Source organism: Rattus norvegicus, chromosome 9, assembly GCF_036323735.1.
Source record: "Rattus norvegicus strain BN/NHsdMcwi chromosome 9, GRCr8, whole genome shotgun sequence".
Lineage (NCBI taxonomy): Eukaryota > Metazoa > Chordata > Mammalia > Rodentia > Muridae > Rattus > Rattus norvegicus.
The window spans coordinates 66,014,901-66,032,133 of record NC_086027.1 but is presented as its reverse complement, the minus strand read 5'-3'; the positions used below and the strand labels follow the sequence as shown (position 1 = coordinate 66,032,133).

Sequence of the window (17,233 nt, the reverse complement as noted above, 5' to 3'; positions counted from 1 at the left end):
TGTCAAATACTCGCGCGTGATGACAAAGTGCAGAGATTGCCAGGACCTGAGCTGGGGTCTGAAGGGCGGGAGCTGCTGGGCAGCCCAGCCACCTCAATCTTGCTTAGACACGGGGACTTTCAGGCGGGAGGGGCTGGCAACTGCCAGCATCTGCCCACACTACAATTAACTAAAACTTGCCTCTTAGAGCTAGCACCACGGGGCCCATTCATTCATATATATATATATATATATATATATATATATATATATATATATATATATATATTCACAGAGTCTGCTCCCTCGCTGGCTCAGCTAGGAAGTGCTAGAGTGAATACTGAGTCACACAAGCCTGACTCCCTTCACTCTAGGTCCCAAGCCTTAAGTAAACACAGGCCAGTTCGCTGAGCCCAAAGCTACCCAATTGCTATCGCTCCTTCTTCCTAAAATGTAACTCCAACACAACGAGGAGAGTTACTGGCCACTCTGGTAGTAACCACTTCATCTTTCTAGGTTTGCCTTTACACAGGAATACAGAGTGGAGGGGGGAAAAGGAGGAAGAGGCCAGAATCATAATCGCAGCCTTTCCCCCCTACCCCCACTCCTGGAGGGGATATACACTCAGCTTGCCAAAATGGGCCCTGTCAGGGTCTCAGCGAAGGCCAAAAGAGTCATTCTTTACTGCTTTCTGGTCAAACCTTCCCCATTCTCTCTTCTCTGACCCATACAGAAACAATCACAATGTTTTAGATTGCTCTAGCCATCCTGGAGAGGCCCTAGGGTTGGGAATGAGAAATGCTCTTGTTAGATTTTAAAAGTTCCGATTTTTGGCGAGGGGAGGGTGTGTATCTCTTGCTGGTGATACTCTGACAGCTGGTGGCAGACCTGTGGTTTGGGGAGGGAGGAGTCTTGAATCTCAAGGGTGATAAGGACTAAGTTGTTGGTCAGCTCTGAGGGAAGGAAGAGGGGTGCTCAGCACTTAAGGCTTAATGTCAAAAACCTATTCGCCCCTGAGTCCAGGGGTTCCCATTCAACATTGTCTGGGAGGGAGTTATCTCAGATCTTCACCCCACTGCCCCCTTTTCTTAGGAGAGAGGAAGACTTTGGGTGGAATGGGAGGGACAGAAAAAAGCAAAGGTGTGGTCACCGTCCTAAAAGTGCCAACACTCCAGTTTCTGGGAGTTTTCAATAATAAACCAGAAAACAGCCAGGACTGGAGCGGAGTTGAGGGGAGGGAAGGCATTTCTTGGGGGAAAGTAGAGAGATATGAACCTGGAGTCATGGTGAGGAGGGCGGAAGCCGCAGGTTAAAGGCCTTGGGGTGCCACATTTGGGAAGTTAAATCTAGTCCCAGAAGTCCAGTGCCAGCTTCTCAGCCACCAGGAACATTTTGAGCATTGAGCCCTTCACGTTTCTAACGGGGAAGATTTCTCTCTGGCCCTAAAACCTCTCTAGAGGTCTCTAGGAACTCAAAGAGCAGCTTGTCCTACCGGGAATTAGCGCAGGTCCCTCGAGGTAGGTGTAGGAAGACAGCCAGTGTTTTCAAGAGCCTGGGCGGCCAGCGGCGCTGCAACCATAAGACGTGATTCTATTTGACTTTCCAAATCAAAGTGCATTGATTGGCGCCTAAAGAGTTCACGGCACATAACTGTCTTAATTAAACCTGCTATAAACAGACAAATCACTTCTTGCTCTTATACAGAGAACTCGGGGAGATGGCAGAGGGTCTGGCAGAAACCAGGGTTGAGCGATGCTCTTTAAAAAAAAAAAAGTGCAAGTGAGGCAAGACGAGAAAAAAAAGAATAAAAGTGGGTTTTCTGCATCCTCAGAAAACAGATGAACCGAAACCAAAACTCAGGATAACAGGGAGTTATGAAGGAAAGCCAGAGTCCCCAGGGCAGCGCTGTTGGGACCCAAGTCCAGAGTAGGGAGCCAGTAGTGGACAACCCAGAGGCCAGGTGGAGGAGACAGAGGTGCCCAGCACTAAGGCTCCAGGTTACCCCACTCCCATTCAGTCCTGCACTTTTCTTCTTAATCCTTCCAACTTTCCCTGCCATTTCCTCAAAATCACATAACAGTAGGAGAGAATGCTTCATTCCTCAACACTACCAATGCAGAGAACAAAGATGACTCACGCTGAGCTCCCTGGACACAGGCATTGCACTGCCCTGGTTGCTGGAGAAGCCAAGACAGCAGAAGGTGATGGGTGTTTTCAGGAACTTGGTGGAGAGCCAATGGAAAGGAAAGTTGTTTGCCAGTAACCCTCTTTGAAGGCAGGAAGAAGAGATACTGGTCCACAGGAGCTTTTCAGGATGTGCTGGTATCATTGCACCTAGCTGAACATCAGTGTGGCTGGGGGAACCTTCTAAGAGTGTGAATGGTCAGGCCCCCTTGTGTTGCTGCTCTCTGGATAAGGAGGGACAAGCATAGTAGGTCAGCTAGATACCTCTTTCCTCTGGAATGTGAAGAGGGGTAGATGTAGTCTCTGAACTCTGGAAGTTACTTGGCAGAGGTAACCCTCAGCCTACTTCAGGTCTCACAGCCTAAAACCACAGGAACAAGGAAAACCTCCCAATTTCCTAGCTAACAGTGAAACGGAAAAATATCCCCAAGTATAGTGAAAACACGGGAGAAGTGTGAGCACAGGTTTGGGTATGCTTCTGGTAACTTCAGAAGCCAACACTTTGCCCCCTGGAAAACCGAAATCTCTGACAACTTAGTATCCGATCCTATTAATAAAGCTGTGGCAAAAACGCTCCTCATTTTGTTTGAATGACACCTGTATATATTAGCTGTGCTGTCTTTGAAAAGGAATTGAACTTCAGGTAAATTTAAACACAACACGTTTCCAAGTCGTTTTTTTTTTAAATCCAGTCTTTAACTTCTATGTGTAAAAGAAGAAAAACAAAACAAACAAGAAATCCACATGCTTGGTGAAAACCACTCCGGTTGTTTTACTGTCCAAGATTTTCGTATAGGTTGGAACGACTGCAAAGACACTAATTAATTGACTAGAAGCAATTCTTGTACACAGAACAATCTCTATCTTAAAATTTAAACCTTAACACACAGACAGGAAAATGTCTACTAATGGAAAAATGCTCAAAGTAGAAGTAAAAATAAAAATTTAAATTGTATTATGGCACGAACTTTTTACTAAAACCAAATTATCACTAAAATCCATGAATCTGAACACAGTGAAAATTAGTTAAAAGGCAATATTAAGGACACACAGTTCTCTTAAGGAAAAACAGTTCGCTTAAACTGTCACGTAAAATGGTAGAGTGTTTAGAACCTTTCTTCCTTTTCTATTTTTTGTGCTTTTTTTCTCTTCCGAAATAACCACTGTTCACCTTTCAAAACTCTCCACTCCTAAGCGCAACCATGATTGTTCTGTACGCAAAGGGCTTTGAAAACAAACAAAACAAACATTTTTCTTACATTCACACTCACACACACTACACAAAAGCACACCACTTAGTCACTCCTTTTTTTTTTTTTTTTTTGAAAACGGGGAGGAGAGAGGAGAGAGAGAGAGAGAGAGAGAGAGAGAGAGAGAGAGAGAGAGAGAAGAGAGGAGAGCATAGGTAACCAACAAATCCAATTACTAAGCTTTATTGATACTAAAAGGAAAAGTTCCCCTCGTAAAATTTCTCTGAGCTTATTAGTTATTTAAATCAACCTCGGGGCTGGACCTGAGACGCCCAGGGCACCTTCTTTGGCTCTTGGAGGTGAGCAGCCAGCGTCGGCGCCTCGTAGACCCACCACTTCTCACTAGGGACTGGGTAAGAGGGGCGAAGGCAAGCGCAGAGAGCGGAGGTGAGCCACTTGGCCGGGACTGTGAGGCTTGGCAGGGTAAGATGGTCCGGGGTACCAGGTATCAGAAATGAACTGGTCACTGCTGCTGCTGAGGCTGTGGGAGAGCAGGCCAAGGGGTCGCGGAGTGCTGAGCCCTCCCGACTGCAGTGATATATTTTGGGTGGCACTGGTCACTACTTCCAAAGACCCAGATCTGACCCGGCATGGAACTTGCACGTTCGGGAATCCAGGGTATGCGCCTGTTATAATTAGGGTGGGCATTAGGTGAATTTACACCTTTCTGAGCCAGCTATTCCCTTCAATAGCTGGCAGTTCCACCGTGTACTTATTTGTGTGTGTGCGAGTGAGGGGATGGGTAGAGAATTGAATTTATTAAACAACAACAACAACAACAACAACAACAACAACAACAACAACAACAACCACCCTTCCTCGCAAAGTACTCTAAGTCACGTCTTAATGTGACTCCAGACTGGCGCCAGGTGATACCTAGCTCTGTTGGGCTTATTCTCAGTACGCGGAGGGAAGGCACCGTGGATAAAGAGGACAGAGTCCCGTGACGCTGGCGTCTCAGCCACACGGATTTTAGTTAGGGGATCAAGCCCTATTGGATTAAGAGAGTGCCTGGTGGGTTTCCAGTTACCCTGGGAAAAGTGAAAGCGCCAGCCAACGAAGTGTTCTACATCCCCGATCAGTCCCTGAGCAATTTGGTCCGCAGGATACACCGACTACGTGCCTCATCCGTGGTCCCAGTAAGTGCCTAGACCTTGCGTCCTGGCTAGAACAAGTTCTCTGTGAGGTTCGAGCCTAGCAGCTTAAGTCACAGTAAGCTCTGGCGATTGCTCCGTGTAGGGCTGCCTCGCATCCTACAGCCTGAGCTCCCCTGCCCGGGCTAGGGTGGTGCGGGTCGGCCTGCCAGGAGTTTGGGATGCTGGTGGAAGGTGTAGTTTTCATTACAAGAGTCTGGACGCAACTGCAGGCAAGAATATTTTGCATACGCGGTCCCATCTCGGTGTTGAGTAGTCTGATGGTGCCCTGGGCAGGCACCGCACCCGCTCTACTCCTCACTAACCTGAGGATTCTCGGCGCTGCGGAAAGGCTCGCTCCGGGCAGCGCAGCAGGTTTCAGCCGCAGCCCACGCGGTGGCGCTGTAAGGGAGGCATCGCCTGGATTCTGGGCGGGGACCCCTAGCAGTGACCCGGTCTAGGAGGTGGAGGGACCTTGACTACTAGCCTTGGTCTCTAGATCTTTGCTTTGGGCCTGAATTTCTAGGTCTCGCGCGGCGTTCTCCAAAGGAAAACAGCTCAGCCCCAAGATGGGGACGATTGGCCGCGGCGGTTCCTTTGGCCTTTTCTCCCTCCTGCCTTGTTAATTTCCATCATTTGTAGTAGATTTCTACGCATAGACTACATTAACTAGGCAGTTGTTTTCTCGTTGCTACGGAAGGAAATTACCTATTAAGGCATTAGAAAGAAAGAAAGAAAGAAAGAAAGAAAGAAAGAAAGAAAGAAAGAAAGAAAGAAAGGAAGAAAGAACGTACGTCGATCCCAGGAGCCATGGCGTTGGGGTTATTTATGCTTTGAGTCGCCAGCGGTGTTCTCGGCCTTTCCCGGGTTTCCCACACGGTGATTGGGAGTCTAATAACCAAATCTTCGTCCAAGTACTCTCCCAGCTCTTAAACCTGTCCCCTCACCACCCTCCTTCTAAAAAGCAGAGCTGTCTCTGTCACCTAGGACCTCTGACAGAAAGTCGCAGGTCTTCCCTGGGACAGTTGACAGAGTAACGCTTGGCACTTTTTTTTGCTCCTTGTGCTTTGGCACACTGTGTTGTCCTGAACTCCAACTCCCCAGACACCTAGGCAGCTCTGCTCTCCTAGACTAGTTGCCCAACTCTCTACCCCAATCCCTTGCGGCGCATTTCTGACCAGGCCTCACAGGCATGTTCCTGTGCGAACCCTGGGAAGAATCCCACCACCTCTTAGGCTGTCCTACCGCATCGCCCCCGCCCAGGCCCCTAGAGCGGCTAGGACAACTGTGAGTCCTGTCATTTTTGCCTGGCGCGGGTTGATCTCTTGGGTTCTGATGCCAACAAGGAAGCTGGGTGATAACGAAGTAAGTGTCGCCTGTCGCTGTGCTCTGGTCAGTCTCCAGAGTAGTCTAAAAAAGTTAGCTTAAGCTCATCCTAGAGGAACTGCTCTTCCTCCTCCAAAGCCTGTCCGGATTCTCCCATATCCGGGCCACCAGCTCCACGTCCACTTGACTCGCTGGATTTGCAATCTAAACGCAGCGGCAGTATGAGGTCTTTTAAAGTGTTGGTCGCCTAACCTTCCACGGACAGTCCGAGACGGAAATTGGCTTCAGACACAACATGGGCATCCTTAGAAAGAAATAATTCCCCCTCGCTCCCCACTCCCCGCCCCTAGAGGGGCCAACTCCAGGAGAAGCTTTTGGCTCGTTTTGATTCCTAGAAGCCGTCCCTTCGAAGGCTTTTAAGGTGGCGGTTCCCACGAAGTTTGAAATGTGTGCCCTGGGGTGGAGAGAAAAAAACAAAACAAAACAAACAAACAAAAAAAAACAGCACAAATTTTCAGTGCTCTAAAAGAGCGCACCTCTGAAAGTGCCTGGGTCACCGAACTTGATAGCCAGAGAGGCTGGGGGGGTGAATGGTGGGCCTTCAGAGGCCGTGGCCAAAAAGATGCAAAGGCACTCTGCTTGGCACTCTGCGTCCTATCAGGGCAGTCGGGCCTAGGTGGTGTAATCCTACACACCACGGAAGTTGACCTGGGCAGATGACCCGCACAAACCGCAGAGGCAACTGGAGAAAGCAAACGCCACTGTCATTAAAAGTGCAGGCCAGGCCTTAAGGGGATGTAGGCCTGGGAAGAAAGAAAAGCAGTCTAGCAAAGAAACTATGTGCACTTAACCCCAGCATAGAAAGTCCCAGTGTTTTGTTGTTGTTCTTGTTGTTGTTGTTGCTTAAAAAATAATAACAGTGTGATTGTGAAAGACAGGCGGCTTTTGACTACTTAACATTAGGGGGAAATTTTAGGGCTAGGAGAATCCGAGAAAAGTTTGAGTAGATCATCCTCAAAAAATGTAGGTCGGAAACAACTGAGAAAACATACCCCCGCTCCAAAACTTTACATTCTGAGCACAAGGGAGCTGTTTCTTAATCTGGTGTGTGTGGGGTCGGGAGAGTTTTGGATCAAAGTACTTAAAAAGACAAGTGTATTTATACCATGTTAAAAAGTGTGATTGTTTCAAAAAGTGTTTGGAAATAAAGCATCATGGGGAATACAAAAATGAAACCAAGCATTTCTTGAATTATCAAACATATTTATTTACTGTTTTTAAAATGAAAATAATGACAAACGTTTTAAAAGTATTATTTAAAATATAACTTGCTGTAGTGACTAGAAGTGTTTGAAATAATTTGCTTTAGTTGAAATGAAGTTAACAAAACCGAATTGGGAAAACAGAAGAGGCCTTCATTGGAGACAAAACTTAAAGGGAAAAATTCACACTGGGTGTGCAAGGCAAAACTTTCTAGAATTCTCCTTTTGCAAAACGAGAGAAATTTGAAAATGCTCTACTAAAAATAATCTGCCAACATTCAAAGTACAGTTTTAATAACAACATCGAATTCCACATTTTCAAGTATATTAAATGTAATTTGCTTAATTTTTAAAATGTAATTTTAAATAATTTAGAATTTTTGTCCCAAATGGTAGATTTTCTTTTCATTATCAAAAAGAGACAAAAGAAATAATGAATTTGAAAGGGTGTGGAATCTAGCCACAATGCACATTTAATTGAACTTAATTGTATACTTTATTTAAATAGTTTCTGTTTTTAAAAATAATTTAGAATCAATAGTTCCCTTTAAAGCATAATAAAATATTTACACTTTATAAAATATTAACCGATTAAACAATACTGCCGTGTTGTTTATAAGAGTGTAGCTGAAGTTCATAATTATACTGTTGACACAAGCCAGTGAGGTTAGCGAAGTGATCCTTAGCAAAAACGCAAACGACGATTTTCCGACAGTGATTTTTTATAAAATAGCTCATTAATGACTTAGGATAGAATCGTTCCAACCATTCGCATCATCAGATATAATAATAGTGACGAATCAGACAAAAAAGATCCCCACTAAACGATTTGCATTTTTTCCAGAAGTCCTGAAGTCCTAATATCATCAATTCTTCTTAGTTCGTGGACATTGGGCCGGAGGATTCTGTAGTTCCAACACCAAGGTAAGAAGGGAAACGGGGCAGGATGGGGGGATATTACCGTTAATATATAAATAAGATATATGCATTTTCCATTTTAAAAACGGGCTAAGTTTGACAGCAATGGCTAAGTTTTTGAACCACTCCTTTCTCATTTCGATATGCTATAACACTGTTCTTTTTTTTAAGTTTGTCGATCAAAACTTACAATTTCTTTCTGTCATTGCTTCCAAAACCCCTTTAGCTACTTTCAAGGGTTGAGTTACTTGAGCCACTTTGCTTTCGCGGGCTTCGGATTTTCTCTAGCCCCTTTGGCTGGGAATGTTGATGGGAGCACGGAATTTGGGGAAGGAAAAAGCAGGGAAAAGAAAAAGGCTTCTTAATACTGCGGTGGCTCCCTGGAGGATTACTACCCAGACGGCCTCCCTCTGCCTGGAGCTGCTCCCTAGTCACCTGGGGCTTACGGCGAAGTTGGTGGGCGGCACCTCTGAGTGGGACTCACCGAGGTCTGGGCACCGAGATCTAGGCCAGGGACAGGTTTCCTTTCGGGGACCCTCTTTCTTTCAGAAGCCCTCGGGCCTCCCTGGCCGTGGGCTTGGGACTCTTGGGGCGTTGGGGGTCGCGGGGTGGAGAGATGACCAAGTAAGTGGACAGCAGCCTAGTCTCCAGCGCTAAGCTCAGAATCAACCTCCAATGGCCCAGCTCAAGGCCGGGGTTTAGAGAATTGCCCGGAGCGCGTTTCCCGAAACCGAATTTAGTTTGGCCCTCTGGCGCCGCCGTACAGTCAATGCTTCTTAAGGGGGACTAGTGGCTCTGGCAACCGGTGGAAGCCGAGTCCTTGGGGTCCTAGGGAACAGGAGGGAAAGCCCCGGTACACAGAAGGGACAGGAGGTGCCGCCGGCTCAAGGGGCTTCTCTGGCCCGAAGGCCGGAGAGGAATGGTTCATATTTTCTCCTCTGAGGTCCCAGTGGCTGACAGACGCCGGACCAGGCAGGCACCTCTCCCGGGCCGGGGCTCCGGCCCACGTGCTTTTTTTTTTTTTAAGGAGGTCCGCGCCCATGCGGGATAGCCAAGACAAAAGCGCGGTCCGCAGCCGGGTTGGGGCCGGCAGTACCCGCGCCACCTTAAACAAGTAACGCGGCGGGAGCCGAACTGCTAGGGCCGCGCGAGTCCGCAAAAGTTTGTGGCTCCTAAGCCATAGAAAGACTAGCTAGGGACTCATCGGCGCGGAGAGGCTAGGTCCCCACAACTCAGCTCTGCTCGCGCCCGAATTCGGTCCCCAGCGGCTGAGGGTCTTCAGGAGCTCCGGTGCCGCAACCCCAGGGCGCGCAGCCCCAGCGCCCCGGCCGGCACGATGTTCTGGCCTCTCGGCTGCACCGCTCGCAACGTAGCCCTTGTGGCCAGAGTGGCAGTGATGCATCATGCCTTGTGCCCACGGAGCAACCCTCTCTCCAGTGCCGGACCCAAAGCCGGACGGGCGGAGTCTCGCTCCAGGAGTTCGGGACACCCGGGCTATTGTTCCGGACCCGCGGCCGCACCCGATCTGAGGGAGAAGTGGCCTTCCCCAAACACGGCCCGGAGCGCATCGGGCCGGGATGGTCGCCTCGGAGCTGAAGGGGAGCTCGCTTGCACGGAGAAAAGTTGCTCCGAGGGGCGGAGGCGGTGGGTGGTGGGCGGAGGCGGTGGGTGGGGGAGGCGATCGCCTTCCTATCTCCAAAGTCGAAAGTACTCTGCGGCGCAGTTAACAGAGCCGGGAGACGAGGCAGCCTCTGCCGCTTCCCGAGCGCCAGTCTGCGCCTCTGCGGCGAGCCGCGGCACGGAGCGCCCGCCAAGTCGCCGCAGCCTGCGCGCCGGGACGAGTGCGCCTAGGGGCTGGGCGAGGCGGCTGCGCCCTGGACTTGCTACAAGGAGGAGGACCAGACCCTGGGCCCTGGCGTTCGTCAGCGCCTAGACGCACCCACTCGTCGGCCGTGGCCACCGCCTCGCGCCACACTCAGTCCTCAGCCATCCGTCCTTCGTCGCGCGGTGCCTGAGGTCCTTGCCACCCCGCTCCCACCTCCGACTCTCCCCTTCCTCCTTTCTCCCTGCCTCCCACCCCTCGCCTATCCCTGTGCCTCCTCCGCAGCCCGGCTCGATGGGTCGCCGTGCTCATAGCGATTGATTGATTGATGTTTAATTTCCTGCCAGGCGGGGCCCCCCTCCCCCCGCAACCTCCCCAGCCCTCCTCCCCGCCCCCCACTCCCCTCCTTCATTGCGGTGGACCAGTCTGGCTTGGGTTTAGATCCGTTCCCCCCATTTCCATCCCGAAATAACCCAGAGACATCCCCTACCCCCACCCCAAATTATTATTTTGAAGGCGCTAGATCTGGGGACCGAAAGGGGGAGGGGGAGAAATCGGAAACCGAGGACAACCCAAAAGGACTCACTTTGCCTGATGACTCAACGCAACTAATAATCATCTCCCTCTCAGTGTCTTTCTCTCTGCGGCTTGTCAGTGAGTCCCGCTCTGGCTTCTGGCAGAGGCGGCCGCAAGGGGAGAGGTTGGAGGTGACAGCTTGGGCGGCCGCCGCGTTTTCTATTGCGCGCGGTCTGGGGTCTCCGCACCTTCCCGGCTCTTGGTAGCACGGTCCCCGCGACTCTAGCCGCGCCTCCTCTGGAGCTAGCGGCTGTAGGAGCCAGCAGCCGCCGCAGCCTCCCAGTCCTCAGCCCTTTCTCTCCAGAACCGGTCTCCTACCCGAAGGTGTGAAAGGCTCTTTCAGCCCCCTCTCCCCCCCTCCTCCGCCGTCCCCTCCCCCGCTCGCTCTGGTGCCCCTTTGGAGGAGTCCTCCTTTCCCTTTCCTCCTCCTCCCTCGGCGCCCCCCCCCCCATCATCATAACAACCATCTCCGAACCAGAAGAAGACACCCTGACCCAGGACCTTAAACGCTAGGAACGGGGAAGAGGAAAAGGAAAGGGGAAGGAGGAAAGAGAAAGGAAGACAGGGACAGCACTGCAAATCATCCAGAAACTTTCCACCCTGGATTCTCTACTTTTGCTCCATGGACAGAGTCCCAGCCAGCCAAGTTTCAGACAGACCGTAAGCAGTAAGTATGCTGGGCGAGGGCTCCCACGCGGCGCCCGGAGTTCGGGAAGCCCGGGGCGCGCTAAGTTCCCCGGCGGTTCCCGGGCTCTGGCTCCCGTGCGCGCCTAAGCAAAGCCGGAAAGTGCGGTGGAGCCTTCACTCGCAACCCCTCCGCGCACTCCCTACATCTCTCGCAGTTTTCCTTACCCTCTCTGTCTCCCCCCTCCCCACCTTGTCTGGATCCGTGGCGACTACGCTTCTCCCGCGTCCAAAGCGCCCTAGAGGATTCTCAGTGTCCCTGGCGTATTCGGGGTTCCTCTCACGGGTTTCAGTGACAATGTAGGCGCCGTTTCATCAGGTGTTTTCCCTTCTTCCGGGTCACTCCTCCGAAATTGAAGAGTGCCGAGAACTGCATGGAGCACTGCTCGCCTAGGGACCTCGAGAAAAACTTTCCAGATTTAGAAATTAGGATTAGTGGAGGGTGCTCCTGCACCTAAGAATTTAGATTTCTTTCTCTCGTGTTTTATGCTTAATGGCTTTAAAAAAAAAAGGGCAACAACAACAACCGCATCCAGGACACGATGAAGATAAGAATGCTCCCAAATAATTGTGATCCTGTGATGAAGGATAGCCTTTCCAAACCTCAAAGTGTTTTGGGATGATCACTCACGTGAAATTATAGTTAATTTTTTTTGTGCAAAGGTGTGTGTTTGTGTACACAAGTGTACTTGGTCTATAAAGGTAAAAAGTGGGCATTCCATGGTTTCATTAATCCAGCTTGACCATAGCGCATTTATCAAGCAATTAATTTGCTTAAGGACCCGTGTAGGTCCTCGCTCCCTCCCTGGCCAGGTGAGACCTCTTGCTTTCAAAACCCTGACCCCCAAGTGGGGGACGGGGTGGGGGATCTCCATCAAAGAGAGGCTAATGCCTGTGCTGCCGGCAATGAATGGGGTACTGCTAAGGACTTCGAGGTCCGACTCTGTTCACACAACTGAAGGCTAACTCTTGGGACCTGAGACAGAGCAGGTCTTAGCACCTCAAGTTCTGGGCAGCTTTGGGACCTCCAGTGTTTGGTTGGGACTTCCTTTCCCGGGACCCTTCGGTACCCTTCTGCAGCGTGGGAGGAAGTTTGTGTGGCTGCGGTGCAGTGCTCTGCCACTGGCCTGATCGTCTATCACGTGTGTGAGCGGTTTTCCCTCTTTTTTTTTCCCTCCCCCTTCCCTCCCCTCCGCCCCCTCCCTAGGTCCCTGCGCGTTTTATTGCGACCTGCCGGTGGGAACTTTGTCTCCAAATCGGAGCAGCATGGAGCGGCGGAGCGAGAGCCCGTGTCTTCGGGACAGCCCCGACCGAAGGAGCGGCAGCCCCGACGTCAAGGGGCCTCCCCCGGTGAAGGTGGCCCGGCTGGAGCAGAACGGCAGCCCCATGGGAGCCCGCGGGAGGCCCAACGGCGCCGTGGCCAAGGCCGTGGGAGGTAACAGCCCGGAGCTGGGAGGTGCGCGCAGCCGGAGGCCCAGTGATAATGGCCTGGGTGTCAGGGTACAGGTTGATTAGGCGCTGTTTCGGTGTAGGATTACAGGAAGTCAAATCCAGGTTGCCAAATAATGCCCTAGTTGCCTCTCCGCAACTGGTAGTAGCTTCATCCCGAGTTAAAACAAGAAAGTGGTTTACCCAGAGGGTGGCATTTTTTGGGCACTTTGCCACTGTGTGCTGAGGTGTTGGCAGGTCTGTGTCACAGCCAGCTAACTGTTTCTAGATTTTCCTAGAGAGCTTTTTAGTGTTTTAACTCCTTTGCCTTGCCTCGGATCTGTTTTAGGGCTGAAGCTTACATGCCTTGATTTTAGTGGGACAGAGACCTAGGATGAGGCTAGAGCCGAAGCAATGGTTTTGGTGTTCTTTAGCTGGGACGGTGCTGAGAGAGACAAATGAGTGACAATTAGGGCTGTGTCCTGCAGAGGTTTTGGGGGGTGGGGGGGATGAGGATCACCACCGTGAGTCCATTATATCCTTGGAGGATTTGCTGCTGTTTGCCTGCAGAGTTTAGACATAGCCGTTTATAACTTTGTTAGGAATTAGAGAATTGGGTGAAAAACAGCGAGCAACTTTATTTGCTGCCTGCCGCTTCCCCACCCAAGAATTCAATATTATTTAAAGGAAGTCCTTGTTTTCATTACATCTGCAGATACTTTCTTTAACAGTGATTAGAGAAGAATTTAAATACCGTACTTTAGGGTTTGCACGGCAGTCAACTAGCTGTTTCGTACATATGAAACGTACAGTTTTATATGGCATTCAGACTGTTTTGTTTGGGATAAATCATTTTAATTTTATCATGCCCGAGATTCCCCTTCACCCCAGATGCTTTTAGCAGCAGCATGTTTAATGTAATTCTTGATGTTGACCAGCAGAACATAATACAAATTCATGGTAAACTTGGTGATAAGGTTCCACCTCCCACCCCAATCCCCCCACATCTCATGCCTGAGTCTGTGGTGACCATCGAGCTTTGGAATAAATACTTAGTTTGAAATGCCTCCACACACCCAAGAAGATGACACTCTTCTGTTTTTAATTTCATTTTTCTTGGTGGTGGTCATTAAAGACAGCTTGCCTTAATTCTTTCAATGGGCCGTTTCTCTTGAGAAGCAGCCTTCCTCTCATTCTTAAAGTTTTGAAAACATGGTTTAGCTTGTGTATAGGCCCATTTAGAGATGTGAAAATGTACTTTTCCATGAGGCAAAAAGAAAGAAAGGAAAAGGCAAGGAGCAAACGAGCAAGCCTATAAGTGTGTGACTCACTCTTCAGAGTGGGACCCATGAGTGTATTGCCCCTGAGACCAGAACAATGACCTTGGCCTTCTTTATGGTCACTTACACGCACAGAATGGAGAGACATCCATCACAGACACGGTGGGACCATGCTGGGGACCCTGGCTGGACTTGCTGCCAATGTCTGCTGAGAACAGTTTTGGAAATCCTTGGAAAACACGGATTCTGAAAGTCATCTCTTATATAGGGAAAATCCCGGGCTTCGTAATTTTTGTCTCTCTTTGTTAATCCAGTGCAGTTCAGCTGTACGCTCTAAGTTCTGTGAGGTCTTCAGACAGTTTAGAGTGTAACTATCAAGAATCCTTTAACCAAGCTGTCTTTTCCTTTCATGTCACATTGAACTAGGAGAGAAGCCTCCTCAGTCTGTGGATCTAGGGTCCCTTTAGTGTGGAATGATAGCTCCTTTGCAGATTTTCTGAAATTATAATTTGCTTTTGACCACTGACTCTAAATTTGCTACAGACTAAAATTATTGCCTTTGTGATGAATAATAGATTTGTTTCAATAAACTTATCTAGTTAGCACTTTGGAGGCTTAACTTAATTTAGAAACACTGAGTCCTATTAGAGGCCCCCATACTGGAAGTAAGATGACAACATTTGCCTTAATTTGTAGTGCATAATAGTAAAGGGTATATGGTGGGTCTGTACATAGTGGGTTTATAAAATATTCTTTTAAAAAAGCTCTCATTCTCTACAGCATAATAGATTCTTTGGAATTTGTCTGTTCCAAATAAATTAATTTAGAGACCTTCAAAATATAACAGAATATCAGATTTTGCAGTGCAAAACTCTTTGTGTTGACTGTTAATAATTATTTTGTTGGTTTCAGTTTATAAAGTTCCCAAGTGTATACTAAGATGTTAATAATTTTATTTCTTTATAACTTCTAATCATGAATATAGACTGGAGGAAAGCCAAGCCTTTTAAACATGTATATTCTAATTTTAAAAACAATGTTCAAAGTATATTTCTAGTTAGAAATACTTCCCAATTGAAACTTTTTTCTTTTAGCACAGGGTAGATATAAAGTAGATTGCATTTCCACCATTCTACATCTCTTGTTGAAAATTCTTTATAAAACTTACATAGTCACAAAAATATTTAACTGCTGGGCCATTTGTTCTTGTTTGGTCTGTGGCACTGTGTCCATGCGGTGGACGTGGACTATGTACACAGAGGATTTGGGGGCACACACTTGTTTCTCTTGAGTGTTCCTCCTGAAAATTGTTCTCCTCACAGAAAGAGGGAAAAATCATTACGTTAATTGGTTGCTCAGTAAAATAGCAATTTATCCCACCGCTTTTGATAAGTAGGGAGAGATAAATGCTTTTGGTTGGCTGAGAGAGTATGGTCTGCTGCTGTTCTCCTTGTTACAGAGTGGGAACTTATTGGGATTTTTTTTTGATGAGACTTAGGTATTCATAGAGGAGGGGGGCATTCTGGTACATAGAGTCTGGTTTGAACTAGTCGAAGTGGTGAATGCTCCATCCCAGTCTCTAACATGTTTAAGAATCAACTTATGCTAAGTCAGTGCCTTGCGTACAATGTGGTCAGCCTGTTAGCAACTACACCGTGGGTTTTGCCTTGTCTTTTCCATACCCCCAGGATGTTTCTGCTCTTTATGTTGTATTTTTTTTTTTTCAAAGCATGTATGTAGTGAAACAGAAGGGCTCCAATTTATGTAAAAGTCAGCTTTGGTAGAAGGTCTTCTGGGGGGAAAAAGGCTAATATCTCTTTAAAAAACATATGAAGGCTGGGAGAGAGTTTAGACAGGCAAGAGCCTTGTGGTGTTGACAGCTTTATATCCCTGCTGGGTGACATTCACTTACTAGAATTGGCGTCCCCTCTCAGCTAGTAATTCACTCCATAAGGATTTGGGAAAAGGATGATTAATGGTGGGGAAATTTATATTTGCAAAATTGTTGATTAAAACTTACAGATCTATTTGAAGACTTAGAAGAAGAGCTTATTAAGGATCAGCTAACTGAGCATCAGACTTACCCTTAGCATGAGCCCCTAAAACATGCTGTGCTGTGTTGAATCCTCAGCCAGGCAACCCACAGCCTAAAATGAAAGTGGGGCCAGGGAAGTCTGAGAGGAGCCCAGGCTTCTGCCTTTTTTTCCCGGGACTGCTGGAAAGGGCCGGCCAGTTGTGCTTTAATAGCAGAGAGTTATTGTGCCTCATTCATTGTTAACACAAGCATTTTCACTTTTTAATGTTTGGCTTCAAGAAGAACTTTCAGACAGCTTTATTTAAACTGAATGAACAGCACTTGGCTGTACCAGATGGTGTATTTGCTGATAGGAAGCATTAAACATCAGAAATCTTTTCGGTATTTTTCTTTTTCCTAGGATTTTTTAATGCTTTGAGAGAGAGAGAGAGAGAGAGAGAGAGAGAGAGAGAGAGAGAGAGTGTGTGTGTTAAATGTTCTAGTTGGGGGGGTTGGAATTTAAACATTGATGTCTTACTGAGATACCTGTTCATTTTGTTAAAAAAATTGCTTATTTTTGAAAAACATTTTTCTTTTAAAAATAATTGGATTTTATTGAGGAACTGCTGGCTGAAGTTACCTCTTAAGAAAATTCCCTGAAGTAGATGGCTCCCCTTGCTTCCACGTCTCTTCAAGAACATAGCTGCCTTGTTGCAAGGAGGGGAAGAATCATTACGCAGTACACACTTGCTGCATTCGAACAGAGAACAAATGTGATCAAGATTGCTAGGCAGGGCCTCATTTAGAGCCGAGCACCATCTACTACAACAGCAGTCAACCTAATTGTCTACATGTGGAATATTTCCTTTTCCATCAGGAGTCAGAGCAATGTGGGGCGGGTCAAGTGGAGACAAAATATTGGCGATGGGGCAGCAATAATTTCACTCTTTGAGAGCAGCGCCAATGGGAAAGAGTATATATATTTATGTAATATTGAAATATATAAAACACTTATAATTGTCAACACAAGGAAATGGAGAGAACTCTGTTTCCCATGATGGCTGACATAAGGGGCAGTGGCAGTTGGAGCATATGCTTGTAGGAAGGACTCAGTGTTTCAAGGCTTCCCTACCCGATCCGCACTGTTGTTACTATTTTAAATGTAAAGGTTTAAGGTCTCTTAAGAGTATGAACTTAGGCTTGGGGGTCATCTAACTGTCTAACATGTCCTCTGTAGTTTTGCTGAAGTAGAAAAATAGCTCTTCCCTAAAGTGTTTTTAGCCCTTGGCCTGTTATTAAAATAAAGACATACTTGGTTAAAAAAAATATATGCAATGGAACATACACATTAAACAGAACACAGGGTATCCACCCCTC

At 47.8% G+C, this 17,233-nt stretch overlaps 1 protein-coding gene and 1 long non-coding RNA gene across 6 annotated transcripts in view; one reads left to right on the top strand and one right to left on the bottom strand.

Moving 5' to 3' along the window:
* LOC102549320 (uncharacterized) overlaps window positions 1–10,876 on the bottom strand; it is a 79,774-nt gene extending 68,898 nt beyond the window's left edge. For both annotated transcript variants that reach the window (XR_594407.4, XR_005489145.2), the window contains exon 1: window positions 10,461–10,876. This is a non-coding gene — a long non-coding RNA (uncharacterized LOC102549320). The remainder of the gene's footprint in view (window positions 1–10,460) is intronic.
* The window catches only part of Satb2 (SATB homeobox 2), a 186,219-nt gene continuing 172,550 nt past the window's right edge, over window positions 3,565–17,233 (top strand). Inside the window, exons 1-3 of one of the 4 annotated variants that reach the window (XM_017596603.3) lie at window positions 3,565–3,712; window positions 7,979–8,058; window positions 12,342–12,590. In XM_017596603.3, coding sequence (XP_017452092.1) covers window positions 12,401–12,590 — 190 coding nt within the window. In that variant the 5' untranslated portion in view covers window positions 3,565–3,712; window positions 7,979–8,058; window positions 12,342–12,400. Of the gene's footprint in view, window positions 3,713–7,978; window positions 8,059–10,895; window positions 11,118–12,341; window positions 12,591–17,233 lie in introns of those variants that run through there. The other 3 variants (NM_001109306.1, XM_008767129.4, XM_063267604.1) reach the window with 3 other exon arrangements.